This window comes from Lathamus discolor, chromosome 15 (genome assembly GCF_037157495.1).
Source record: "Lathamus discolor isolate bLatDis1 chromosome 15, bLatDis1.hap1, whole genome shotgun sequence".
NCBI lineage: Eukaryota > Metazoa > Chordata > Aves > Psittaciformes > Psittacidae > Lathamus > Lathamus discolor.
This window is the reverse complement of record NC_088898.1, coordinates 11,058,496-11,082,446: the sequence shown is the minus strand read 5'-3', so window position 1 is coordinate 11,082,446 and position 23,951 is coordinate 11,058,496. Positions and strand designations below refer to the sequence as shown.

Below are 23,951 nucleotides of genomic sequence, written 5' to 3'. Positions count from 1 at the left end.
CCATCTTGCGCTCTGAAATGGAAAATAGCTTTGTTTGGTTTTTACTGACAAAAACCCCAACATTGCTCTAAAGGGAAAAGGCTTCCACCGCAACAGCTCTGCAAGCAGCAGGAATGTGGAAACCCTGGCCCCGGAAGATGTGGGCACAGATGCAGACAGAAATGTTTCACTGGGGATGACATTTCATGGGTTTTGTTGTCAGTAAATGAATACTTTTCAAGGGGAAACCAGCAGAGTTGTTCTGATCCCACCAATGACAGCTCTGAGCAGGAAAATATGGTATTTAATGTGAGGCTTGGTTATGTCCCTCTCTGAATGTTCTTTAATCCATAGGTGCACACAAAAACTCCTGACATCAACGAGCCATGATTAAAGCTTTCCAAAATGAAAGCTGAAGATTACCTACCCGTAAATCCTGTTCCTCCCCAGTCAAATGCTTCACAAAGCTCACAACACCCAGCACAGAGCGAGCTGAGGAATGTCCTGATCTTAACCCACAGCATCAGCAATCATTTTGGATATATATATCCAATAGCCAGTATCTCCTTTGGTAGCCACCCGAGATTACTTCCATCCATATGTGTTAAGTTGTATGTGGATACAACTCTCTGCTTTCCCTCAATAACCTTTACCAGAGAGGGAAGTTATTCACACCAGTGACATTGGCTATTTGCAGAGTCAGGTTTTCATTTAAGTTTTGAATGTCTTGGCCAATTTCCCCTGTTTTCAAGTGCTTCCAGAATCAACAACAACAAAAAAATCCTGTTAGCGCAGAGAAAATGTCAAGCAGAATATTTCAGAGCCAGCAACTTTCAAAGGGGAAAAGGAACCTGGCCTTTGAAAGGACAAAACCACTGTAAGCACTGGAGGACACCAATAGCATTTTTAAACGCACTGTGGTGACACCTCTGTTTAAAGACTCCTGGATTTCATAGAATGATAGAATGGTTTGGATTGGAAAGGACTGTAAGATCATCCAGTTCCAATCTCCAATTTCACTCCTACTTTATGTTATTTGTGCTTGAGATTTCTGTTTTGAAGTTCACATCATTTGCACTCCACGGAGAGATGCTGCAGTAGCACATCACCATTAGTATGTCATTGAAGGGAAGTCCTTTGTGCATGCGATCAGAGCTGGGACTCTTTGCACCAGCTCAGATCAGGGTCATAGCCTGTTCTGTGCGAGAAGGGGGATCCTGACTTGTGGATAGCCTACATGGGTGGCACTTGGATAAGAGATGCCAATTTTAGCCAGCTTTACAAGGGCTTCTTGTGAAAGCCACTCACCCACAGCCAATGCATAAAGAGAAGCATGAGAAAGCTGTGCCTGCTCACCACTGGAGCTGTTCTCTCACAGGCACTGCCTGCTCAGATGCACTAATTTATGAACTGAAGAACAAAATAGGCTCCATTCATATCCCAGAAGACTGACTTTCAGATAGCAATCAGTGCGTCACTGACAGAGCCACACTTCAGTGTTCTGGAGGCCATTACCACATCAATGGCAGGGAAGTGGTCTTTCTTCTCTCTCAACAAAGCTTTGGCAATGTGGCTTCCTAGGGCATGTTCACACTACCTAGCTTCAGCTTTGTGAATCAGGAGACTCAGCTTCCCAGTCTCCAGATGCAATCAGCTCTTCCAAAAGGCAATTCAGAGGAGTCTAACTTAACTATATCACTTGAACCAATCAAGGCAAAGGCAGCTCTTAAAGCCAACTTGTTACTGTACTGGGGCTCCTCACAAGGAGCTTTTTGTTCCTGGGCAACCTGAATGAAGCCATGAGCTTGTGATGAGTGGCCAGGACAATATTGTGTAATAAGATGCATCTGGCTCTGGTTTTTCTCTCTGTACTCACTCAGGCTCACCAACACAATTTCTCATTCAGAAGTCCAGGCACCACTACCAAAGGGCAGGCAGAAGACAAGAAATGTATGGCTTGTGTGTTAAATATTGCCCAGCCAACTGCAGATCCAGCTGTGCTCCACCAGCAGTGTGAGGGGAGTGATGACTCCCCTCTCTTCTGCACTTGTGAAACCACACCAGGATATGGGGCCTACGCTTGGTACCTCGGTGTAAAAGAGATGCTGAAAAAGAGGTGCTGGGGCCCCAAACACAAGAGGGACATGCTCAAGCAAGTCCACAGGAGGCCATGAAGATGGCCAAGGGCCTCAAGGGCTGGAGCAGCTCTGCTCTGGAGACAGTCTGAGAGAGCTGGGCTGGTTCAGCCTAGGGAAGGCTAAATTGGGATTATAATCACTCTCTTCAATTTTATCATGGGGGATCATAGAAAATATGGAGTCAGATCCTTTCAGAAACACCAGCCAGGTCTAAAGGAGAAGAAAGGTGACTTTGAGAGTGGCTAAACACTGCATTGTCTCCATAGGGGCTGTGGAACCAGGCACGGCCCTGCAACACCTTGTCTAAGTTGGCCCTACTTTGAGTAGGAGAGCAAAGAAGAGACCTCCACATGCTCCTTCAAGTGAAGTGAGCCTTGATTCTGTGACCAGCACTGCTGTGCACTGCTCAGCACCAAGTCTCATTGCCACACAGACAGGCAGCTTCTTGCAGTGACTGCTGCTTTCAAGTTCCAAGCACCTCCCAGGCAAAGAACACTGAAGATCTCATCTATCAGAATACAGGATGGTCCTGATCGTGCCCAACAATGCGACACAGAGATTCAAACACATTTCCTGTAGTGGGAGTCTTTCCAAAGTTCTGTCAGGCACCCCCCAAGGGAAGTAATTCATCTTCACCAGATGAAGTCATCATGTCTCCAAAATCTGCTCATACTGCTACAGATGAGAGAAGGTGTACAGCAGAGACAGAGAACAAACTCTGCTTCCAAAGCAGGCTGAGCCATTTTCCTAAACACAGCATTGGACACCCTTCATACAACCTTCCCCCGACGCACAGAGCCACTGTCTGCTGGCAATGGCTCCACCTCACAGCACATGACACTGCCTGCACGCAATATTTGACTTCAGTGGATCTGACATGATCATTACCATGTCCGGCTCTGAAGACCTCAGGACAGGAAAGACATGGAGCTGTTGGAGAGGGTCCAGAGGAGGGGCACAGAAATGATCAGATGGATGGAGCACCTCTGCTGTGAGGAACGGCTGAGACAGTTGGGGTTGTTCAGCCTGGAGAAAAGGAGACTCCAGGGACACCTTATTGTGGCCTTTCAGTACTTAAAAGGGGCCTATAAGAAAGTTGGGGAGAGACTTTTTAGCAGGGCCTATTGCAATAGGACAAGGGGTGATGGGTTTAAAAGGGGGAGATTAAGGCTGGGTGTGAGGAAGAAATTCTTTACAATGAGGTTGGTGAAACACTGGCACAGGATGCCCAGAGAGGTGGTGGATGCCCCATCCCTGGAGATATTCCAGGCCAGGCTGGATGTGGTTCTGAGCAACGTGATGTGGTTGAAGATGTCCCTGCTCATTGCAGGGGGGCGGACCAGAAGAACTTTGAAGGTCCCTTCCAACCCAAACTGTTCTGTGATTCTGTGACTACCAGATCTCACTTCAGTGGCTGACCACGACATGATGTCAATGTTTCTTGGCTGGAGAAGGCACAAGCCTTGACATAAACTGAGGTTTGATGGAGAAGGTGTGATACAACAGTGCTCCTAACTGCCCAGGTGAATTGTAGGGCACACAATGTTCCAGATGCTTCAGGACATCGGTGGGTTTAGTGCAGTGGACCCCACGATACACTTGTAAGACGGCAAAGCTCAGCACTGGCACTGAACCACGTCACATACCCTGGCACTGAACCACATCACCCACCCACGTGCAAATGCAGCCACTTAAATACCGTCCTGAAAAATTCAGCTCTTACTGTTTGATGTGGCAGAGCCGCTGTGCCTGAGAATGGCATTAGTGAGGGGATCCCCTCATCCCTCCGCCCCTTACTGTGGGTGTTGGTACCCGTCAGCCAGTGCCACCCGTCCTCAGGGTCACAGATGAAGTCCATGGTTGTGTTCAGCAGCGTAGGTGTAGCCTGACCCTTTGGGGACTTTCCCAGTGGGAAGATCAGAACTTTCCTTTTTATTTTAACCCACAATTAACTCATTTTCCTCAGCTACATCCTGTAACAACTCCAGGAACGCTGATACACAAAATTAGGGTGCCTTCACCTGCAATACTTGTTCTCCTCTCCACTGCTTGTCCAGGGAATGTCATACGTGTACGTCTTTAATGAGCTATGGAGTCAGGCTAACCCGATTACAATAACCTTTGTCTGGAGAGAGAAATAACTGCATGCCATCCATGACAACAAAAACATAGCTCCTTAACAAACAGACAAGGGCACTTTACCCTACTTGCTTTCTAAGATATTTCTTTTTCCTTCCCGTCAGGGTGAAGCCTGTCCTGAGGGTCTGTGTTTCTCCCTGGAATCCCTTTCTCACAATCACTGCAGAGGCGTCTTCTGAATTCCAACCTAACCCTGGCCCCAGAGCTGTTGAATATTATTCATCCCAGGGATCAGCAAAGGACCAAGGACTTGTTCTGCATACATAAGCCACACAGTTTTGACATGCTTCCAGATTTCTCACACCTCTTGGTCCCACGATGGCAGGCTGGAGATATTTTCTGGGAGCATTCCAGCACTTGGCAAGACTGAAGATGAATGAGGATGGGGAAAATGGCCAAACTCTTTCAGAGCACAAAGTAGTATGTTACTTATCACAGTAGATGCTTTGTCTAAGTCCAATAACACAGTGCATTGAAGACAAACTGGCAACCCTTATCTTCCCAATGTATTCTGAAGTAGCATTTATCTACCCGCCTTTTGTCATGATGTCACACACACATGAACAAAGTGTCCCTGTGGTAAACAGCAAACTGTGCTCTCCAGCTTAAGAAAGTGAGGGCTCCCTGCACATGAGGTGACCCGCACTGCTGCTGAGGTTCACTGTGCCTCTCCAAGGTTCTTCAATCATACCACAGGGTCTGTCGGCAGGATCTCCACTCCAGCTACAAATACACAGCCACGGACCACAGCGGCAGCCACATGGGGACAGAGCCTGACACCAGTGTGGGGACAGGACCAGGGAACTACAGCACTGTTCACTACGGGACCCTGGGAGCTGCCCATGTGTGAAGAGGAAGAGCCTGCAGGAATGAAACCATGACACTGAGTCTTCAGTGCTGCTGTGAACTCAACAGGTTACATATCTGTAGGGATGGACACGGGCTGGAGCCACAACACCTTCCCATTTGTTGTGGGTAGCTTGAATACTCACTCTAATGAGCTAAACCAGTACAGCAATTAACTCAACCAGTGTTCCCATACCCAGTGAGAATTCATGGTGAGAATTCATAAGCTCTATATTCCATTCCAAAGCGCTGTGGGATTCCAGCACATTGACTCCCCAGCAGGGCAGGAGGATTCACTGCTCAGGTCCAGCCTGTGTCAGCTCCCCATGGCCAATGCAGCCTTCAGGAGGAAGGATCTGCAGATGGGAGAAGAGCCTCAGAAACCTCTTTCTTGTTCTCTTCCTGCTTACAGGCTCCCTGCTCACACGCTCCCTGTTCAGGTCAAGTTCCAGGTTATGAGGCCTGCCTCCTGCAGCAAAGCAGGAATCTCCTATTACTTGGTGTTGGCTCCATATTATTTTAACAGCTTTCTACAGGGGTCCTCCTACACCAGGATGCATCGTTACTCTGCCCCCACTGATTCCTGATGCACGTCAGTTCCTCTCAGATCTGCATTTTCTTATGGAAATAGCTGCATGAAAGACTAGTCATCAAAGAACTCCAGGTTCTCACCTCTATCGCTACCTTAATTAAAAGCCCTGTAAGCCCAAAGTGGAATTAAGTTAAAATCTTCTGTGTTTATTACCAAAGAACAGAAGCAGCAAGCTAATCTCTTTGCTTTCTTTTTAACCCAGCCTTGAGTTTCACTGACCTACAAGAAACCTGGAGAGGGGCTTTGGACAAGGGCCTGTAGGGACAGGCCAAGGGGAATGGCTTGAACCTGCCCGAGGGGAGACTGAGATGAGCTCTTAGGCAGAAGCTCTTCCCTGTGAAGGTGCTGAGGCGCTGGCACAGGGTGCCCAGAGAAGCTGTGGCTGCCCCATCCCTGGCAGTGCTCAAGGCCAGGTTGGACACAGGGGCTCGGAGCAAGCTGCTCCAGTGGAAGGGGTCCCTGCCCGTGGCAGGGGGTTGGGACTGGATGAGCTTTAAGGTCCCTTCCAACCCAAACCAGGCTGGGATTCTATGATTCTGTTTGTCAGACTTTCTAGGTCTCTGCTGCTGTTTCACTTCTAGGCAGGTTTCTGAGAGCTCGTGACCTGCCATTGGAAGCCCTTCTCCAGGCCATGCTGGAACTTTCCACTGATGCTCAGCATGGGACATGTCGTTCATATTCCTGAGCCTCACTGTGCCTTGTGCCCACACCTCACACTCTCCCTGGCTCCACTCTGCTTATGGATCTGTTCCAGCTCAGGTCTGCTTCAGAATGCTTAGGAGCTTGGGTTTAGGTTTTTTTTCTCTCTAAGTACATGCTAATGTGGCATTCCCAGCAGGGGACATTTTTTCTCCTTACGAAAGTCTTCAAAGTGAATAAGAAAAAATCCCGACAATGGAAATCCTCACTCAGAAGCATGAACTCTTCCCATCATTAGTCTACGAAAAATAGATGCCCACAGGAAAAACATGGGTTACCACTTACTTCTCTTTTACCAAGCACAAACCTCACTGGCTCACAGCCAAAGCAAGAATAAAGTATCTTCCCAGGATCTTTACCAAAAGCAAAGCTTGGCAGTAGATTTTTCTCTCCTTTAATCTCTTTTGGTACATTTAAACTCCTGGTGTTTTTTGTTCTGAAGGAGAAATGCTTAAGAGGGTTGACTGAATGAACTCTGCAATTCACACCCTGGCAAATTGGACTGATTTCCTAAATCCATAATTACAACATTCCTCAGAGATATGCATTCTTTCAGCGCGAACAAGGGAAGATTAGCTTCCTGTTTCTTCCCACTTACATGACTTCTCCGTCAAGAGGCACTTTTTTCATTCTAAACAATCCTCTGTTTATGTGGTTCTCCTCTTGGCAGGGAACTGGTGAACTAATCTTGCCTAAAAGTATAAGACAGCCAAACTATCAATCGCAAATAGCCCGACTGTCTTTGTGCAAGGCAGCTGATTTGCACAGCCTTTAGAATCCAGTATCTATCCATGGAAGCACTCAGACAGGTACTGATCGATTACAGGGGTTTTAAATAATCTGGGATGATTCTTGAATGACCAGATAGTTTTACTGCTGCTTGGATAAGAACATGAGAGTGGACCTGTGAATATGTGCAAGGCTTAAGACTTCAGTACAACTGGGCAAACGTAGCCCCCTGCATCTGCCCATCCCCAAGGATGCAGAAACTATCACGGGGCATGAGTATCGTGGTGTCTCATGCCACAGAGCTGCAAACAAGAGTTGTCTCCCACTTGCAAACAGAATATGTGCAGAGCCCTGGTTTTTCTCCTCTCCTGCTAACACAGGAAGCAGGCAAGCTCCATGTCCCATCCTCTTCTTGGCCTTTCCCTGTTTCTGCTGCAGAGGCCAAGGTCAGTGCTCTGGGTAGGGCACTGTGTCTTGGAGTAAAAGAAACATGAGGATTTGCTTTTAAGTGAAGCTGTCCCAGTTTTTTCCTTTGTGATGTCGAATCCTACAGCTGATGCAGTTTGGAGTCAGTAACAGGTATCCTGGAAATGACTATACTAGGCTCCCGATGTAGCTCTTAAGGACCTTGTACATACTCCATGTTCCTATAAGGTTTTGGATGACACTTCTTCCCACATTGCTTCCTATTCCTAAGATGCTTCTCCCATTTGGCCGAATTAAACCCACCACCAGGGCACATCAGTGGAGTCTTACAGCTTGCTGATGCTCTTAACTCTTTAATCTAATACCGACCTCTTAACCTGCAGCCATAAGCCAATTAGCCTCTTTTTATACCATACCAAATCTCTTTCTGATGAAGTTGTGCTGTCGAATGAATGCATGCTTGTGACAGAAATGTAATTACAATGCTTAGCAGCAACCTAGCCCTGCCAGGCTGCAGGGGGTTAGGGTCAGAAAGCATCTCTAACATACCAACACCATTTAAAGGAGATTTTTTCCTCCCCAGTGTGTTCTCTACAGTTTCCTCTCTTCACTCTCCAGAACTTAATATAGGCACATAAAGGCTATTTGGCCACAGCTTTTAAAACTGAAGTCCTGTGCTTTCACTGCCAGTACCTCAGTGAAGCAGAAGGCAGACACGCAGCTCCCGTAAGCTTCTGCTGAATCCCCAGAACTTGGCCCTGCAGATCCCTACTTAGGGTGAGCTGATTTTCCAAAGCTCTTGAGCAAACACATCTTCCATCAGTCCAGGGCAATTTTCTGGCTGACTTTTTAAGATGTTTTTGACAATGTGGTAGGCAGGGTGGAAACCAGCAGCAATTCTTCTTGGCTTCTTTGTACCCACTGTAAATTCTACCAGAATTCACTAGTATATTTGTGCTCAACCACAATTCATGTATGGATGAATATGAACAAATCCATGGCTGGATTTGTTACAACTACCATAATTAACATTAGGCACACCAGGTCTTACAGAAAATAATCCTCTCTAAGCCAAGCAAGAGGCACATTTACGTTTAACTGTATAGCCCATCCTTGATAGACTCTTCTTTAGATAGTCAGGCATGGAGCACACTGCATGATTGCCTTTTCCCATGTATTTTTCCCCCAACAGCTGGGGGTTTGTTAAACAAGAAGCTCCCATTTCTTTTAGCCCAACAGTGCTAACTTCATTAGTACAGATGCATGTTTTACTGCTCTATCCAGGAGGCAGAACGTAACTGAAGAATTACGTTATGCTTTTCCTGAGCCAGTCACAGATGTGCCTGTTTTCTGCATCAGCCCTATCAGTGAGGCCTTTTGCCTTGCAACTCTGCTCTTATTTCAGCTATCAGTAAATATATGACACCATTTACAAACTGAACTGCAATATAGAAGGAAATCTATACTTTGCTGCTACTTTTATTGTCCAGTTTTCCATGGTTTAATATTCCCTTAGGTACAATATACTTTTACATCACATTGTGTCTGTATGTTCTTCTCAGAGACCTCCAACAAGAACAGTAAATCTAAAGAAAAAGGCACAGGGCAAAAGCAGAGGCATTGCCAAAACACTCCCACCAGCACTGAGCTGCTGGTCAGTCCCTGAACAGAGGACAAAATGCAGGAAGAGGAATGAAAGGAGCAATGAGTGGACACTGGGGAAAGAAAAGTTGCCAGTTCTCAACTAATAGAAAGCAATTCCTGCAATCCTGGCTTCACAAGACAGACACCAGATCTGGAACCTGTCACTGGTCCAGGTCTAAATTCCATCTATTTTGCAAACGGGGGAAAAAAATACCAAATAAAAACTTCTCTTTTTAAAACAGCAGCTGTTCGGAAGCTGCTTAAAGCTGTGGAGAGACAAATGCAATTCTTTTGCAGATACCTTCACAGGCAAAGTGTAGGCAAAGAGAGGCTGGGAGCAGCTCCTGCACGTTTATCCACACACCCAGACTCAGAGCTACCTGGCTCCAGTGGGACTGCTCTTCAGCTCAGGCACCCTGTTGCAGCAACACCAGTAGAACCATGAACATTTATTTCAGCCGATGATTCCTTCCTGAGACTTTAAGGGCCAGAAGGAACAATATCAATCACCCGCTGGTTGTAATTTCCTGCTAAAAAAGAGGCCATAAATACTAGCAAGGGACTCACACAACGCCTGGTTAAACTAGGTTTGGTTTCTACCTTCCAGGAAAACAGCCAGTCGAGATTTGACATCTGAGTGATGAAATCCATTATATCCCTGACTAAACAGTTCACTCAGACACAGAGAGAAAGATAATTTGACATGCAGACTTCTCCCCTAAGACATGTCATTTATTAATCACCTCCTGAATATCATTCCCATTTGCATTGCACACATTGCTTCATTCCCTACAGACACCAAGTTCCTTGCGCTACAGGGATGTGGCTGTACTCAAAACAATCCTGAGGCAATTTAAAGGTTTGCCTAAACTGGGGAGTCCCTGGGAAGGACGCTCCATGCGGAGAGCTGCAAAGTGGCCTATTTAACCTCTTGTCCTTATTACAGACTCCCCAGAGCAGGATTAACTGGCCAGGTGTTCTGGCCACAAACACTATAAAGAATAATTGCATTCTGCCCTCTGAATTCCTCTTAAAAATTACCTCCTTGAGCACAACAACTATTGCATTTGATTCCAGAGGTGGTTCCATTTTCACTAAGGTCAAACTGGTCCTGTACAAACAGAGCACATGAGGATCTTGGGAATTTTGCCAGTCAGAAACTCATTGGTTAAATAAATAAGATGACAACAACTCCCTGCTGCAGTGTAAGATAATTTAAACCTATTAAGGACCAGGAACTGTCAAAGCTTTTCCAGTGTGTTACACATAAAGGAGGGCATTTTGCTTTTATGCCTTCTGTTTGGGCAGATTTCTGACTATTAGCTGAATATTATCTGTGAAGTAGCATAACAACCCTAGAATGTCAGTGGAACTGGAGTTACACACTTGCTATGTGCTACCAGCATCTCCCCCCAAGTCACCCAGAGCAGGAGCTGGCACAGTGCTTGATTTTCATGGTCAGAATCTTAAAATAAGTCTGTTATCTCATTGTCACGGCTGGAGGAGGAGAAGAGATTAACTGCTGCTGCCTCTCCCAGCACTGAGCGTGCTGAACAGCTGGCTCCAGGGCTCGGCTCCTGCCTTCTCATGCAAGACCAGAGCAGACAGCTCCAAACCAGGGGCCTGAAGAAGAGCAAGAGCCACTTCTCCAGGTGTTGTACCCCGGGACCCTTCTCTCCGTGCACAGCAGGGTGTTTCCAACCATTACCTGGCAGAGGGGTCACAGCTCATGATGACACCTCAAAACCAAATACCACCTTTTCAAGCAACAGCACTTTTTCTAAGCAATTGTGGAACATTTTAAGATTTCTACATTTGAGGTATAAAGAGTTTCCCCATGCAAACACCAGCACAGAAGGTTTGATTTAGCAACTGAAGGCCTTTTGGCTCAAGGTCAGTAAAAGTGGAAGCACTACTTCACCACCTCACTGTCTCAGGCATGTTGCAAAGCAGCTGATTAGGACACTGACAGTCCTAAATCAACTCATTGGTTTTAATCCTCCCAACACTGATTCTAGTTATTGCCCCAAAAGAAGCTGTGCACCATTACCCTGTTCAGCTCCACAGGAAAAAGAATTCCATGGCAGGAAGTCCAAATAAAGACACGGACCAAAGTACCCTGAGGTAACATTTTAAACTGTTCTGGTTAGCTCTGCTTCAGTCAAACTATTCCCTGCAAAAATATTCTGGATGTTAAAATCATTGAGCAAGTGTTTGCCTTCTGGGCTGTAACTGTTCAGAAATACCCATAATATTCTGTTATTCCCCCTGCACAACTACTCCAACCTTTCTTCATCAAGCTGAGATTGTCACCTGTGTGTGGCATCAGGACTTCAGAGCTACCCAGGCAGTGCTCTCCTCACATGACGGGCACAATGCCCATGGGGAATGGACCAGACCTGAAGGGATGTGGGAGTCCTCTCGCACTAACCACACAATCACGGAATAGTTTGGGTTGAAGGGACCTTAAAGCTCATCCAGTTACTACCCCTGCCATGGGCAGGGACACCTTCCACTGGAGCAGCTTGCTCCTACCCCCATCCAACCTCGCCTTCATCAACCAATAACCTTAATCAACCAAGCTGAGCCTAAAAGGGCACAACTGCAAGATCACCTCCAAAACACCAGTGAGAACACTGCACACTAAAAGCAGTGCAGCAAAGTACCAGGCCCTCCTAGTCCCAAGCCCTCTGTTAAACAGAAATCACCAAAACACACGTGTAGGGTGCTATCTGAGCTGTCCTCAGGCACCATAGAATCATAGAATTGTTGGGGGTGGAAAGGACCAGCTGCCACCCGAGAAGGAAGTGCTGCCTGGTAGGTCCCATGTCACATTGCCAACCTCATGCAAGTATCTCAGGTATTATCCAACACCTAAAGCACTGGCAGAGGTGACATCTGCTGTCAGAGTTGCTTTCCTACTATGCTCCTCCTAGACATTACTGTTCTGTATGATCACTTTCTGAGCACTTGGCAGATGACTGAAAAATGCCTTCCATGCTTCTCAGTCTCAAAGTGATTCTGTCCTGCAGAAACAGGGAACATTCCAGGGAAACATCAGCATTCAGTGAGCCCCTCCTGCTGCTGGCCAAGTGCTCTCTGCAGTCGCTGGCAGGACAGCCCTTCCTGAACGCATCTGATCAGAGCCATGTATCGCCTGCTCCGTGCTTGCTCTACCCAGTTCACTCATCTCTATGCACCTGATTAAAACTAGGAACAACAAGAAGCGTGCCAAGATGGAAGCAGAAGGGCACACAGCAAAGCAGACAATTGGCTCATGCTCTGCCTCTTTTTTTCCTGCCTATCTACCATCAACACCCTACACACCTTCCCCTCTGCTTGTGAAGACAGGCACTGTCCCGCGGGCTTCCAGGCAGCTTGGGAGCAGTTAGGCAAGCTAATGAACAGCAGTGCAGCTGGCACTGGGCAAGAGGAGCGCCCTTCCCTTCCCTCTCCCCTCCAGGCATCTCTGCTTGGAGCAGAGGATACAAAGGGTAGCCCTCCCCAGGCTCACCAGCCTCTGCCAACAGGCGGTTGTGATGAGGGCAGTTTCCCCAGGGTATGAAGACATTCAGGTGCCTTTGCTTCCCCTCCTGCCTCCTCTGCAGCCACAGCCCGGACAGCACAGCAGGAGCACAGGCGGTGGCAAAGGGGCAAAACCAGTTTGCTACAAGGCTGGAAACAGGTTCTGTTGGCCCCACAATTAACTACTGAGTTTTGCCTCTTGTAGGAGCACTCAGGATCACACCTTCCATTCCTCCCACAGGGCAGGAACGGGAAAATTCAGTACTTGTACTGCTCAGGGTGAGCAAAAAGAAATCCCAGCCCAGGAATGTTTACTGGCAGCTACACAGAACGTGCCATGGCCAGCACCACTGAACATGGAGGGACACCACGTTCACCAGGGCTTTGGCATCTATAGCATTGAAGTCTTTTGTAACAGCTGCAGCACAAATGAAGAAAAATGGGCTTTAAACCCATGAAGGTTTTCAACTGCTTTGGACATTTTAGATATGAGGCAGAAGCTCTTCCCTGTGAGGGTGCTGAGGCGCTGGCACAGGGTGCCCAGAGAAGCTGTGGCTGCCCCATCCCTGGCAGTGCTCAAGGCCAGGTTGGACACAGGGGCTTGGAGCAAGCTGCTCCAGTGGAAGGGGTCCCTGCCCGTGGCAGGGGGTTGGGACTGGATGAGCTTTGGGGTCCCTCCCAACAAAAACCAGGCTGAGATGCTATGATTAAACCTGAAAAAAATATCCACAAATTCTGACTGGGAGTTTGCCATTGTGGAGTCTTCAGGAGTCTTGGTTTCCTGAGGTTACGCTGCATCCCACCTTCTGCCTCCTACCCAGCGCAGTGTCTTTAATACTGCAACTCCAGGCAGAACTCAGCAGACACAGATTGTCTGTGAGCCTGAACTAAACATTCAAGTGGACACACAACTCCTTCCAGCTCCATAAGGAGTCTAATGGATTTTTTTTGTCAAAACATGTCAGGTCACTGATGAAGCTCTGCGTGGGAAGTTAAACCTTCCCCTCGTGTAAACCCACATCTTTCAAACACAATAAAGTCCTGGGCAAACTTAGTTTTTGTCTTGAAAACCAGAACTTGCTCAGAGGTTCCCGCTTTGTAACTTGTCCTTTGTTTGGTGCAGCAGAAGCCAACCAGCACATGAGATTACTTCAGTTTCCTCCAGATGCACAGGTACAGATTCCAATCACTTTGAAGTGATGCCAAAGACAGTAATTTCTGATAGCACTGAGAGGCAGGACTGATAAGAGGCAAGTTTAAGCACCACTCGTGTGGTAATTACATAGTTGTAAAAAATAGATTAGTTGGCAGTACACAGAAAAGACAAAGTTTGGGAAAGCAAAGAGAAGCTTCTGTCAGAGACCAGCATGGAGCTGAGCTCTTTGTGGTTCTCTAGGGAGCTCTCACAGCAGGCACAAAACAAGCGTTTTTCAGAGGGCATCTGTTCCTAAGCCTCCTGTCTCCACAAGTGACTGACATGATCTGCAGCCATGTATCTGAAACTGGGAGGGTGCTCCTGTCATCCACCATCAAACCCTTCGCTGCAGACACTGAAGTACATCCAGAAGTTGTGAGGAAGATACTGGCTATAGTTTCATGGCTAATCTCATCTCAAGTCTTGATCCTGCAATGGACCAGATCCTATAATAACCTTTAAACTTGTGAGGGTGAAAAGGAAACCTGGAAAGTTCTTTCACTGGACAAGATCACCTAGATCAAGAAGCAAGTGTAGTTTATCATACACAGTGGCATATTCACCACTGAAAACACACAATAGGTTTAACATGCCACGCAGCTGGGCATTGGATCAATGGTCTCTGTAGTTTATCATACACAGTGGTATATTCACCACTGAAAACACACAATAGGCTTAACATGCCATGCTGCTGGGCATTAGATCAATGGTCTCTGTCTTAAAAAACACATCCTCACACCTTTTGAACTGTTCTTTTTGCTTCCGACCCATAAAAGAAAGAAGAAATATCTCATGAGGACAGGCTGTGAGAGCTGGGCTGGGTCAGCCTGGAGAAGAGAAGGCTCCTCAAGAGGAGACCTTAGAGTAGCTCCAGTGCCTAAAGGGGCTCCAGGAAACCTGGAGAGGGGCTTGGGACAAGGGCCTGTAGGGACAGGCCAAGGGCAATGGCTTTAACCTGCCCGAGGGGAGACTGAGATGAGCTCTTAGGCAGAAGCTCTTCCCTGTGAGGGTGCTGAGGCGCTGGCACAGGGTGCCCAGAGAAGCTGTGGCTGCCCCATCCCTGGCAGTGCTCAAGGCCAGGTTGGACACAGGGGCTTGGAGCAAGCTGCTCCAGTGGAAGGGGTCCCTGCTCGTGGCAGGGGTTGTCGCTGGAGGAGCTTTAAGGTCCCTTCAACACAACCTGGTCTCTAACTGTACAGTGATTCTGAGTTTACAATTCAGTCATTTGGTGCGCACAGACAATGCCAAGATCTCAAGTGCATGAGATTGTCAGTCATCAGCCTGGCCTGCTACCACTCTAAGGTCTAAGCTGACCATTCCAATGGATTTTCAAAAGCAGATTGCAGCCAATGGTCAGAAATCTTTACTGGCTGCAGAATTCCAAGTGAGAGAAGTTACAGAAAAGGAGCAAACACTCCCCATGAGGTTGCAATTCCATAGGGATATCGTGAACACATAAATCATCACTAATGCCCTGTTACCCTGTAATTTCTTGACATTTCATTGTCACAGATGTATTTGTTGTAGTATCAGGCCAAAACATGGCTGGCTGAACTCTCCTGTTTATACAGGAAAATAATACACTGCTACCCTTCTGCCTGTGGTAGTAAAATTACTTGTGTCCTACAGCACAAGAGGTAGAAGTCACAGTATCCAACAGTCACCCAATAAAGCTGCCGCAAGTGATCAGAGTGGAGCATGCAAAGGGAATCTAAGATTTGTCCTAGTTCATTCACACTCCTTGTTAACTGCCTGAAGTGAACTCTCTTTTCCCCTTTCCTTGTAAGTAATGTAACTACCAGTGTTCACTTACAAATAAGTGCAGGCAAGTAAAGGAATGTACTTGATAACCTTATCTAAATGCTCCAGCAAAATTAGAACATCAGGAACTAAAACATCAATGTTCTTCCTTGCCCTCCCCTGCATGTGCGAGTTTGCTGTACATAACCTGTAATAGCAGGACTACAATATCCAGAGCTGGATATTCTGAACATCTTAAAATCACACCTCCAAGAAAACAACCTTGAGGAAATGGAGCAGGAAATCCATACTCACCTGGACGTGGTCTGTCCAGTTCTCCTGAGTCATGGTTTTCTGAAAAGACAAGATTATTTCAGAGCTGTCTTCAAAAAAAAAGAAGAATGCTGCATAGAGCAAGCTGAAATTTCACACGCATCTTCCACACTGGCATCAACTGTGCTTGAGGAATGCGTTCTGGAGCACACGGGAAATCTCTGCTTCTCAGATGTCACCAGCCGGGGCATGGCACGAAACCAGCTTAGATGAAGTAATTCAGACAATTGCTACACTACAGCACATGGACAAACCCCCTCATCTGCAACCCAAGTACACAGGCAATGGCAGGACTTTCCTCTGCAGTACTCTGAAATCTCATTATCACCTCGAGCTGGGCTCATTTCCAGGACACCGATCACCTTAACAACCCCCTGCAAAGTACAGCAGTGTTTCTGAGTGCCTCAAGGCTCACACGGTGTCCTTGGAATGACAAGAGACAGCATTGAGCGAAGCTGAAACAGGCCACGGTCTGGGGCAACATGTGGATCACTGCTGCTGCCTTTACCTTGGATCTGCAGTATGTCCATGGACTGCTCAACAGCTGCCCCAGCAGAGCTGTCCCCACAGGCTCCAGTAATGGGAGTTATCTCAGGGATCATCTGCAAAGCTGAGCCTTCAGAACACTTTTCTCAACAGGCCAGTCATGAAAAATCCACTGGAACCATGAGGTCTGGGAAAGGAACCCCATAAACTAAAATCCCCATTCCAGTGCAGCTCAGAGCCAACCTTCAGGAGAAACCAGGATGGGACCTCCTCTCCACTCTGCCAAGAACATGGGCTGCATGGGACTGACTGGCCAGCAAGACCTGAGCCTCCCCCCCACTTCTGGCAGAGGTAACAAGGATCACTAGTGCCACTTCATGGAAAGGTACAAGAGCAAACAGGGAGTAAAGGCCTCAAAGTAAACATCTTTGAGATATACAAGCATGTAATTTAAATACTAGTGATATAAAGGAGGCATTTAACCAGCTGAGAATGGTAAACAGGGAACACCAAAGAGCTCTCAGAAGAAGGCACCGTATCCAGAAACAGCTGCCAAATGTACCTTAATGGCATCAACCAGCCAGCTTGGATACTTTAAATCAAGCAAATACTCCAAAACAGAGGAAGTGGAAGGCCAAAGAAAGCAGAACAGCAGATCAAGAATCCAGTCCACTCTGCTAAACAAATACACCTGGATAAATGCTCTTTGCTGCAGATGACCTAGATGACCTATTACTGCAGATGACCAAGCTCCCTAGAATGATGTCATCCAACATTGAGGCTTTGAGATGCAGGCTGCTGACTCAATCCTCCCCAGCTCTTCTGTCAGGGATCTGACAGGCAGCAAAGGCAGATCAGAGCCTTCACCGATGGATCAGGAGGTCTTGGAAGCAGAACTGGCCGTGGCAGAATGGTGTCATCAGGCCACCACCACTCAAACCCATCTTCACCTTCAAAGAACTGGGGGTGGGTATCACAAAAACCACATGGATCTGCCTTCTTCTGAACATCAAATGAATCCTCTTTGAACACAAGAACAGGCACTTTTGGAGGAGGTTTCTCATTTCCTGAAAACTGGCTCTCTGAAGATCGGATCAGTTGCTCTGTAGGAACATCTGAACAACCTGTTGGGCTCTGTTAAAACTGTTAAAAAAGCTTCTTGTATCTACAAGGAGATACAAGGTCTTCCATGACCTGCAGGTGAAGCACTACCCCATGTTTGGCCAATACAGCTTGACAATGCAAAATTCAAGAAATGGAAACATTTTGCTATGATATTTGCTCTCTTGTGGTCCTTGTCCTTCGCAGTCCTATTCCTACACCTGGATACAACATGTGCGAGCTGGTTTTCTCCAGAAGAGGCAGAACAAAACCTTACTCTCAGCTGGTACAACCTGCTTCCAGGCACAGGATAAGGATGAATGCCAGATTCTCAAGAGAAGCACCAAAACTGCCTGGCTAACAGGAAGAGAAATGTGTTCCCCAGCACAGTGTGCTCCGGAGCATCCAAAGGGCAATGACTTGGCTCAGTACACTCATAGGACATAGGTCATACACTCCAGGACATACACTCATGAGAGGGGAGGAGGAACCATAGTGAAGTAATTCTGCAGAGAGTTAGCCTCCGAGCTGCCTCCTAGAAACCTGCTCCTTAGAAGGAACTAAAGGCATCTTATTTCTACAAGCCCCCAGTGCCAGCACAAGTACCAGCACATTTGGAAAGAGAATTTGGAGGCTGGACAATAGGTGTGGAAAGTACCACCATTTTGCTTGGCAGTAACATGGCTGTCAGCACAAAAGAGCTTCTGTGGCAAGTTTGGGCCATACCTATCAATCACAGCCAAGCCACAAGTACCAAAGCAAAGTAACTACAAAGAACCCAGCAATGCAAACTGCCTAAATCCTAGTGTTAAAAAACCCAACACACAACCCCCCAAAACCTCTCTACCCAGTATGCTCCTGATTATTTGTGACAGCTGAGAGAAAATACATGTGTGGAGAGATATCCTGACCTACCTAGATGTGTCTCAACACTGCTGAGGATGCTGAGGCAAACTAGCAGCCAAGTGTGAGCAGTCATGACACCCAGTCATTAGAATATGAACGGACACGCAAACTATTCACTCAGAATAAACAGGCCCAATGGCAGATCCATTGCATTTCTATACAATAATCATCATGATGAAAACTTGCTCGTATACTATTAATACATTCCAATCGTATAAATTACGTTATTAGAAATGCAAAAGAAACAAAAAGCCTCATTCACACCCATGGCACACAATGCAGAAACGTACCTCAACAAATCTCTTGTAAAAGAGGTATTTCAGAGTTCTCAAGTGCCGCTGATTTATGACATTAGGGCAGAGAGCTGGAAAAAGGAGAAAGACATTTAAGTACACAACACAGCTGAAATTCCTTGAAGTTTAACTGTCTAGACATGCCATTTTTCCTTCCCCAGTTTCAAACTCGGTATGTAGACGGCAGGATGCCATCACGCTTGGAACAATGATGGACAGACACACACACTGTCAGCTTATCTAAAGAAACTGTTATTTACACTCTCACCCATGATCAGCAATGCTAATCCTTGGTTCTCATATCTCTGGTTCTACCACCTTGCAAGGATAAGATGCACTTGCTGGTTCAATACGCTTCCCAGTCAATGACTTCACACCTTTAATTAGCTGGTATCCTCATAAAGGCACCACCTCCTATCTCTAGAGGCTGTGTTCTTTTGATTTAATTGGAACCTGTGCTGTTAACTCATTGAAGCATTCTTGAGCATGTTCCTCAGGATGTAAACTTGTGGCTAAAGTTTATCTGATAAAATACATATCCATGAGAGAGACTCCATCTCCATACACGAAGGGAGGTGACTATTGTTTTGCTGAGCTAGCAAGCAACAGTTGTTGTTATTATTTTTATTACTGTCATCTTCGTCAGCTAGGCCTCATTATAACTGCAAAAAAACAAGGTATTCACATAGCTCCTTGTTTTGAAATCCAGCACAAAGAGAGATTACGCAGAAGATAAAATACATTAACCAGGATTAGCATACATATCTGTCAGTTCTTGCTGGATGCTGGTATGCATATACAAGGAAAGGTTCAACCAAACCCTTGATTGGGGTTTCAGTGGCTAAACCCATCTCACTGGTAGTCAGAAGGAACAGGACCAGCAATTGGAAATGGTAACAGGAAACAGTAAAGTGAAAGGAAAAGCCCTCCTTGAATCAACATACACCAGGAGAAACCGGTGTTACCAAGTCAAAGGACCTCAGAGCTTTGCACCCCCCCTGCCCCACACATGGCCATGCCCAAAGAATAAAAACTGAGAGAATGAAGACTGAATACCAGCCCCTGAATCTAGAGTGAGAGGAACTGATGTCCCACTGGTTACAGCAGCATCACGCCATAACTTGACCATTTCCACCTCAAATAGAAATGTCTGAAGCTGTTAGTTATAAGCTCATCTTCCACAGTGTGACAACTTATCCTCACCCTCTAAAGATGTGAGGAAGTTACTGCAATTAGCTCACTGGATATTACCCCAATAAATAGTGATCTTTCCTCTGGATGTTATCCCAATACCCAAAGGAGCGATCAGCAGCTCATGGAAAGCAACACTCTTTGAAGAAGGTGAGATCAACATAAGAGTTAATAATATCACCACCTGACTTAGAGATTTCAAAGCACTTCCAAAAGGAGCAGAGCATGGCTGCTCTGGGTCACCCAGGAGATCCATTGAGCTTAGAGGAAATAACCAAAGCTCAGGACTTGGCAGAACTGAGGAGTTTTAAGTGCGCAGGTATCTGTGAGGAAAGTAGGACAGAGCAACATGGAGGGACTGGAATAGTTTTGAAGCCACGAGCAGCATTTTCTATTCTGATGGAGCAAAATAATTGAGTTTGAATTCAGTTTTCTATATTTGATCACAAAAAACACAGAGGGACTAATCAAAAGTGTGAGGATGAAAAGGTCACTTGGCAAGAGACAAGAAGTTCAAAGCTCTAAGGCAGAACAGCAAAATAAAACCAACAAGATGGACTTCAATAAACTCAAGGAACTGGCATGTAAGATTTCATCTGAAAATACTTTCTAAGGGGAAAGGACTTAAGAAGGGCTGGCAATGGAAGCACTGAAAGTGAAGCAAGGGACCTAACTCCTAAATCAGAAACTTCTACTGACCTCAGTCCCAAGAAAGAAGTTAAAAGAACATGGAAAGTGGAACACATGCATACAAAAGAACAGGACAAACACAAAATTGGTACAGTCAAAGTAAAACATGAGGTACATCTATCAAAGTCATAAAGGCAAAAGCTTTCATCCAGTCTCTTGGAGGAAAAAACTCCAAACAACGAAAACACAACAGAAATTAAATGGCAACGCTAGAGGAAAACTGGCACAGGTGGCACAGGAGATGGCAAACTTTCCACCTTAGAGGTCTTTATCAATAGGTTCCATGTTCATTAGGGACTGTAGCGACAGGACAAGGAGGAATGGGTTTAAACTTAAACAGGGGAAGTTTAGACTGGATATAAGGAGGAAGTTCTTTCCTGTAAGGGTGGTGAGGCACTGGAATGGGTTGCCCAGGGAAGCTGTGAATGCTCCATTCCTGGCAGTCCTCAAGGCCAGGTTGGACAGAGCCTTGGGTGGGATGGTTTAGTGTGAGGTGTCCCTGCCCATGGTGGGGGTTGGAACTCGATGATCTTAAGGTCCTTTCCAACCCTAACTATTCTATGATTCTATGCTCCCTGCTTATCAGCAGTAGCAGAAGAAGCTCCTTTGGCTTTGGGGCAGGAGGGTGACACAGATGGGACTGCTGAGTCTTTGCCAGACCTTTTCCCTGACATTTCATGACCATCTATCTACACCTTACATCTGCAGAAATCCAATCCAGAAATGTGCTTCAGGACAGAGCAACTCATTTAGCTGAGTGAACAGGAGTCTGAACTCAGGTCTCCTGAGCCAAAACCAATGCTGGCGCAAAAGACAACATCCTAAGCTCTCCAGAACAGGGACCATGCTTCTATTCAGTGTTTGTACAATGGGGTTTTGGGATCATGACTAGGTTGTGGGGCACTAGTGGAATACAAAAGGTATAACACTATAACAGCACCTCTTTGGGCATATGCTAACTCTTAACCTGACAGTTGCACCACAACAGTGCTTCATCTGAACCACACTTCACATCTGGGACTGACTCAGAAGCAAAAATCCCAGTCTGCTCTCAGCCGTTAGCAGAGAGTCAATGGTCATCAGTAACACAGAGGAAGTAAAACTGAAATCCATCTGTCACACAGGGTATGAAACCTGCAATACACACTTATCTCATGCTTGTAACATGGGTGAGATATGTCTATTGGGGGCATGGCGCAATACGTTTTTAGGTGTGGTGTGTGGCTACCACTCCCAGGTAATACACGATGCCTCCTGAGCTGGGATGTGGATCCAATCCTCTTTACACTGCCCTGAGAGCTTGACTTCCATTCACAATGAAACTCCTTCACCCTGGCAGAACAGAAGATGCCAGACAAAGCACACCTTGTCTGGGGACAAAGTAAAGGAGCCTTTTCTTAACAAAACCAGGGTACCTGAAACACAAGAGGCTTTTACCCTGGTATTGCTAAGGATTAAGGATTGCAGGGAATCCCCTGAGAAGCAAGCTGGGCATTAGTCTCTCATGTATTATGAGCTTAGGCCCCATGTGTGAATTAGTGGAGGGTAGGGCAGAACTCAAGAAAACCTGGTTTTGTTGTCACTTCAAAGGTGCATTGGTGCCTACCATCAAATGCTCTGTGCCACTACAGATCAGGGTCAGCAGTCCTCAGAAAGGCAAGTGAAACAGCAGAGGCCCCAGAGTACTCCCCAGCCCTTGAGCTACCTGCCCAAGTGACTGGAGGAAGAGCAGAGAGCACAGCACAAGGGTTTGATCTATGCCTAAAGGAAAAATTCCCTGGTGTGGTCTTTAGACACATGCCTGGGTATGATGAATTCATGCTCAGAACTGCAAGGACGGGGTCAGCTTTTCCAACTCAAAGACTGGAGCTGCTGGCCTGCTTGTCTTGGTCTAACGCAGATCATGTTCAGTAGACAAAAATGTACCTGAGAGGCTAATGGTCCCAGAAAGGATCCTGGGATGTTCAATCCCCGCTCCTTTCAGCTTGACTCTGCAGCCACTGCAGCCTCATGAATGGCTGGCTCCTATCTCCCGATGTCCAAGCCTAGAGGTTCTTCTCAGTCACAGTGCTGTGTAGAGATATGCTGGTACATAACACGAGAGCTAAAACACTCTGAAGGAAAATCACCATGGAAGTAGGGGGAAACAACCCTTGTAAAACAAATTTAAAGGGAAGGAATAACCTTCTGCTGTGTTTTCATAAGGAAAGGGCAAAAACATTTGAAACTTCCCCCTTCCAAAGCACCCCTGTGGAGCTCTAACAGTCATTCCTGGTCTTGAACAGAGCATCTTCTGAAAGTGCCCAGTGTGGACTCCCACTGTCCTGCTGGAGCTCTCCCTGGTGACTGCCCTGGGTTGTGCCCGCAGCTCCCCAGGACCTGAGGACAGCGGTGCCTCACCTGAGGAGATGCACAGGCTGCTGAGCAGCCCTCGTCTGCCCTCTGCTGCCCCAGCGCTGAGACAGTGGGAACGCTTCATGTGGCCAACCAGAACTGGGGCTTAGTGAGGAAGGTTCACACCAGATGGAAATGAAAGATTAAATGAAAAGGATAACCTAGTGGTCAGATGAAGAGAAACACTTCTCTTAATTTATGCTAAAAAGAATCGGTTTAAAGAGTATGGTAGAAACATCTGCATCACATTCAAACCTGGAGGTGCTCAGCTGATTTACTACACTGCTACAGGACAACTGCTCACTGTGCATTCAGCTACCATCTCTCTTCCATTAACACCGCTACTGTTTGCATTATTGTCACACAGGCACCAAGGCCCAGTTTCTGAGGACAGTTCTACTTTTCAGACTGACATATTTCTACCTCATACCCAACGATTTTCAATGGGAACTGCCACTGAACCCTCTGTGCTACACCAGCTGTGCTACACCAGCTGTGCAAAACAGCCTCAACCCCTTGCAGAATCTGTCCCATCACCTCTGGGAACCGTTCTGACTGACACTTGAATTTGTAAATCTAAGTCAGGCTCACAGGGTCTCCAAAGAGTAGTAAGTAAGTAGCCTGCAAAAGCTACTGGCTTATTACAGCAGAGCATGCTGTCCCACGGGTGAGAAAAACTCTGTAAAACCCAATTCCCTCAATTCCACGCCATTTCTGCCAACTTCCCTACCAAAGCCAGTTAAATGGAATCCACACACAATTTACTGGAACACCTTTGGGAACTGGCAGAAAACCTTCCCCTTACCAGGTGTGTTAACAGGAATGCTGGAATATGGCTCAGCAAAAGAAGACGTGGAACCGATCTAAGGTGATGCTTTTTTTTTTTTGCCCCTGGGGTTCCAGAT

At 46.5% G+C, this 23,951-nt stretch overlaps 1 protein-coding gene across 1 annotated transcript in view; it reads right to left on the bottom strand.

Moving 5' to 3' along the window:
* EXD3 (exonuclease 3'-5' domain containing 3) overlaps positions 1–23,951 on the bottom strand; it is a 288,670-nt gene that overhangs the window by 152,515 nt on the left and 112,204 nt on the right. Inside the window, 2 exon segments of the mRNA XM_065695336.1 lie at positions 15,968–16,006; positions 18,769–18,842. Of these exon segments, the coding sequence (XP_065551408.1) occupies positions 15,968–16,006; positions 18,769–18,842 (113 nt within the window).